The sequence below is a fragment of the Anser anser genome (genome assembly GCF_964211835.1).
Source record: "Anser anser genome assembly, chromosome: 10".
Classification (NCBI taxonomy): domain Eukaryota; kingdom Metazoa; phylum Chordata; class Aves; order Anseriformes; family Anatidae; genus Anser; species Anser anser.
Window position 1 is genome coordinate 3,212,093 of NC_139730.1, and position 4,597 is coordinate 3,216,689.

Genomic DNA, 4,597 nt, shown 5'->3' on the forward strand with positions numbered 1-4,597 from the left:
GTTTGTACTTAGAATTTGTTTAAACTTGTAACATGTTCGTTTCTACGCAAAAAAATACAGAAACTATTTTGAAAGCAATGCTTGACATGTTTCATTTAAAAAGAAAAACATGTTACTAATGATCTTTTTTTTTTTAAACAACGTTTTTATTTCTGGAGATTTCAACATCTTGATTTAGGCTTATAAAGATAAAAGTCACTAAAAATAGCACACGAATACTGGCACAAATAACCTCGTCAGCAATGTTACTTTATTAAGATAGAGATTTGTTAACAAAAACTCACAGCAGGATTGTAATTCTGTGCCGCAAGAGGCCTGAGAGCTTTGGACTTGCTCAGATATTTCCCTCCAGAGTCAGAAAACAAAAACATTTCTTACTGTTTTCTTCCAGATATTCCAGTATTTGGCCACCAGAAACAGGACCCAAGGACGAGACCTCCTCTTTGGATCCTCTCACATTTACGCACCCAACTAGAATGAAACATTCCTTCAAAGTTAAAATAATTTATTTCTAAATTATCTGACAGCAGTGGCCCAAGTGTCGTTTGTGGGGAGACTTGGAAGAACCCATCCTGGAGGGATGCAGCTTCCTTCGGGGTGATCGGCCGGCACCAGGTACTGATCCCATTCGTGCCTTTAAGAGAGAAAGTCTTGTTTGAGAGGAGCGGTAAGATTATATACCTACACACATATTTGTTCATGCCAACCATTACACAAAACAACTGTAAACCGTGCTCTGAAACATTTTTTTTCAAAGCAGAAATGTGAAAATTTTAATATACTGATACAGTAAAGGCAACAGTTAAACATGGAAGTGCACTCTGCTTCACATGGATGTCTGCTGGATACAACTTTATTGAGCTAGAAGGTAGATACTTAACCAAGAGAGAAAAAAAAAATCAGAAGAATTCATTGCACAATCATACTTGGAAGTTAATGAAGTAAATAAAATTTTACAGTCTCAACAAGCAGTACTTGTCACGTTAGACACTAAATTAAAGATTTTATTTCTACCTGATCTGGATTAGCGCTGCTACAGAATGCTCGGCTTGTAAGTAATATTCTCTGAAGGGTTGCAGTAGATGGGCAAGAAGAAATTCATCTGTTAAAACACAGACAGAAATTATTCAATAAACCAGAGACACCTTCGATTCTAGGAAGTCTTAGAAGCCCCAAATTTGCCAACTCATTTGTTACTCCCCAACCTAACTTGGGATCTTTACCTACGCAGCATGTTAAGGATTATTTAGATGCTTTGCACGTCTCTTCATCCTTACCAGAGCTGTCAGAGCAAACTCAAGACTAGCAAAACTTTTTCCTGCCTCCATCCTCTAAATAAGGGGAACATATGGACACTGAATCTTTACAAACCACCCAGGTCACGCTTACCAAATCACCAACTAAAGCATCCACCGGGTGCAGGAAGTCTTCAATCTACTCTGTTTATTCCTACTTCAGCTCATCTACAACCTCTTCTTGCAAAATATTATGGAGTCAGCTTGAGAAATACTGCAGTCTATGCTGAAGAGCTAAACAGTTCTTCTTGCACCACATTTGTTAAAAGCAGTTATTTCTCTACGTTTATCCCATCTTTTCCTCTAAGCATAAATTACTCCAGCAGATGACTTCTTTCTCAGCTATTTTTGCTCCTGTAATTTAAACCCAGCGCCTAAGAGATGAAAAAAACAATACAGTGATGTACGGCACGCAGGATCTACCTGGATCCCCAAAGAGCTTGGAATCAATTTCACGTTTCTGCTGTAGAAGTTTTTCCCTTTCCTTCTTCTGTTTCTTCTCCATTTCTCTCTTCCGTTCTTCCTCCTGTTCTCCCTCCAACATAACTCTTAATGCTCTCTCCTCAGCTTCGTACAGCTCTGTCCGGTTTTTTAGCAATGTTTTGAGACTTTCTACCTGACTTTCAAATGCTTCGTCTGCTGAGGGAGGCGGACAAACACCTAAAGAGAAAAAGGATTAATTTAAAATTTTCAGATTGAGAAGAGGCTCTGTTAACAGACCCAAGAGTGGAGCTGGCAAAACGTAAGAGAAGCATAAGCCTAACCTTGCTAACAATTACCTTGACAGAAGCATTTTGTGATAAGGAGGAGCTTGGAAACATAGGAATGCAGCCACTGCATCCAATTTGCTGTTCAGCATTTGATAACTATTCTCGCATAACGATGTAACTAAACCCACTGATTAAGAAACAGCTTTTCCAAACTGCACCTTCCACATCACACTATTTCCTGCAAGCGCAACTGGAAAAGTTTGGAAAAATTCTCCTAATTAACCTTTTCTGCCAGCAGCCTCTTTTCTCAGTTTCCGAAGCTTTTCTAAGGCACGCAGGATGTCCATCATTCTCTTTGTGTCTGCTTGCTTCTTCCTGACCTCAGATAAGACACTGTCTGCAGCAGCCTTAAGTTCCCGCTCCTGCAAAGGAAAGGAAAAAAAAACAACTAGATGCATGAAATATCCCCCACAGACAAGAAAAGGTACTTTTAAAAAGATGAGCAAAGCCCTGGAGATCAAAACAACTTCCTAGTAACACGACCATAGCAAGTCAGTCAAACATCTGATCTCCTTTACCAAAAAGTCAAAACCTAATAGACTTTAGGACAAAATAAATTTGGGCCAGAATGGCTGTTGAATTTGTGAAGCCCAACAACCATTAGCTTCAGAAAATTAGCAGAAATGCACAATAAATGTAAACCGCACAGGTTTTACAGCTGTGCAGTTACAGACCATTAACATGGCAGAGTTTCAATGCCAAACCTTTCACAGCTGCTCTGCACCTCCCCAGCAACGGGCCCAGCACCCCTAGAGGGGTGAATCTTTGACCAGCAGCCAACAAAGAGGTGCCTACAACACTTCACATCGAGCCTGATTTGAGAGTTTTGTTGGTTGGTTGTTTTGTTTTTTTGCTTTGGAGCCGTCTTACTTCCCCACGAGGCAGAAAACCTTACGAACGAGCTTCGCAGGGACAAAGCAGGCAGCAGGGCCGAGGCACCAAACCCTGCTGACGGCTGCTGGGTGCACAGCAGGTGCTGTGGCACAGGGAGGCTGCGAGCTCAGGACCACAAACGAAGACCTCTGCGTGCACCTGAGCTCATTTAACCGCACCCGCCGGGCCGGGACACGGATGTGGCACAGCCGAGATGTCCGCCAGGGCCTCTCCAGAAGCCACCAAGGGCTGTGGGCGCCGCTGAACCTCCTTGGCCCATCAGGAGCCACGGAGGATGAAGGCTGGCGTGATGCTGGCGCAGCACCCGTAGGGTGCGAGGGGACGGCAGGATGAGGCCGCCCGGCGCCGGAGGCCATACCCGGTTCTTCTCCTCCACCTCCTGGATGCACTTGGCCCTCCACCGGTCGATCTCGGCCTCCCGCTCGGCGGCTCGGGCGGCCTCCTCCTCCTTGGCCGCCTTGGCCTCCTGCTTCCTCCTTTGGAGGCGCTGCCTCCTCTTCCTCGCCTTCTCGGCCTTCCTCCCCAGCTCCCGCAGGTAGCCGGGTTCCCTCAGGGGCCTCACGGCCTCCCGCAGCTCCGACCTCACCGCCTCGGCTTCCACCCGCACCTCGCCCCATCCTTCCTCGTCCCCCTCGGCCTCCAGCCGCCTCAGGGCCCGGCAGGCGGCGGCCAGGCGAGCCACCAGCCCCAGGGCCGTCACCGCCAGCCGCCGCCCGGCCTCGGGGCTGGCACCGGGGGGCACCGGCGGAGGAGGAGCAGCAGCGGGGGGAGCCCGGCGGCGGCGGGCCAGGAACTGCGCCAGCCACTGCTCGTCCCGCTGCCGCTGCTGAGCCTCCTCCTCCGCCTCCGCATCGCCCGGCGGGGCCCCGCGGCCGGCCGGGGGCCGCTCGGCTGAGGGCCACGGGGGGAAGAGCGGCGGGGCGGCGGCGGGGCGAGGCGCCGGGAAGTAGGGAGCGGCCTCGGGGGGCAGGAGGAACGGCGGGGGAGCCGCCGCCGCCGCGAAGGGGGGAGCCGGGCGGCCCGAGGGGCCGGGGAAGGGCGCGGAGGGAGGCGGAGGAGCCGGGGGGAAAGGCCCCGGGGGGAAGGCGCGGAACGGCGGCGGCGCGAAGCGGCCCGGGAAGGGCGGCGGCGGCGGCGGCGGCGGGGCCGCCATCTTAGGGAGAGGGAGGTGCGGGAGGGAGCGGGCGGGGCTGATGGCGCGGGGCGGGGGTTATGGCCGCGGTGGGCGCGGCCAGCGCCGTGCCGCCGTGCTTTATCGCCGGGGGGCGGCGGGGGCCGGGGCCCTCCGGCAGCGGGTGCGGGGAAAGGGCGCCCTGCAGCCGGTCCCCAGGGAGGAGCAGGGACAGGAGCAACCCCCCCCCCCCCCCCCCAGGCTGGAAGGGGCCAAGGTGGGGCCCCTTCGTTTCGTGACACGTTTTTACGACGCGTTAAAGCGTTAGAGCCCCACCAGCACCGCCTTTTATCGTTCGTCCGCACCAGTTCAAAACCAAAAAGCTAAGATCCGGAACAAAACAAACCTTGAAGTTCAACAAGAAGCTTTAGAAACTATCCAGCGACAGCCCCCAGCCACACGTGGTGAGCCACCGCTCCTGTCCAGCCCAGCGTCGCTCACGGAGGACAAACCTCTCTCGAGTATTC

The 4,597-nt window shown here is 51.6% G+C and overlaps 1 protein-coding gene across 1 annotated transcript; it reads right to left on the reverse strand.

Moving 5' to 3' along the window:
- Positions 1-124: 124 nt before the first annotated feature.
- PDCD7 (programmed cell death 7) lies at positions 125-4,140 on the reverse strand. The gene is made up of 5 exons (XM_083850387.1): positions 3,318-4,140; positions 2,289-2,427; positions 1,719-1,955; positions 1,015-1,102; positions 125-634 (listed from the first exon to the last, which is right to left on the reverse strand). Exons 1-5 carry the CDS (start codon positions 4,110-4,112, stop codon positions 517-519), a joined length of 1,377 nt encoding a protein of 458 aa, XP_083706513.1. The 5' UTR covers positions 4,113-4,140; the 3' UTR covers positions 125-516.
- Positions 4,141-4,597: the final 457 nt, after the last annotated feature.

What these genes read in the sequence shown, in the direction of transcription:
- PDCD7 (XM_083850387.1), bottom strand. Translation starts at nt 4,112, where the DNA reads ATGGCGGCCCCGCCGCCGCCGCCGCCGCCGCCCTTCCCGGGCCGCTTC. An exon ending in AGGTGGAGGAGAAGAACCGG is followed by an intron (nt 2,428 to 3,317) that starts GTATGGCCTCCG and finishes TTTCCTTTGCAG; the next exon opens with GAGCGGGAACTTAAGGCTGC. An exon ending in GCAGCGCTAATCCAGATCAG is followed by an intron (nt 635 to 1,014) that starts GTAGAAATAAAA and finishes TCTCTCTTAAAG; the next exon opens with GCACGAATGGGATCAGTACC.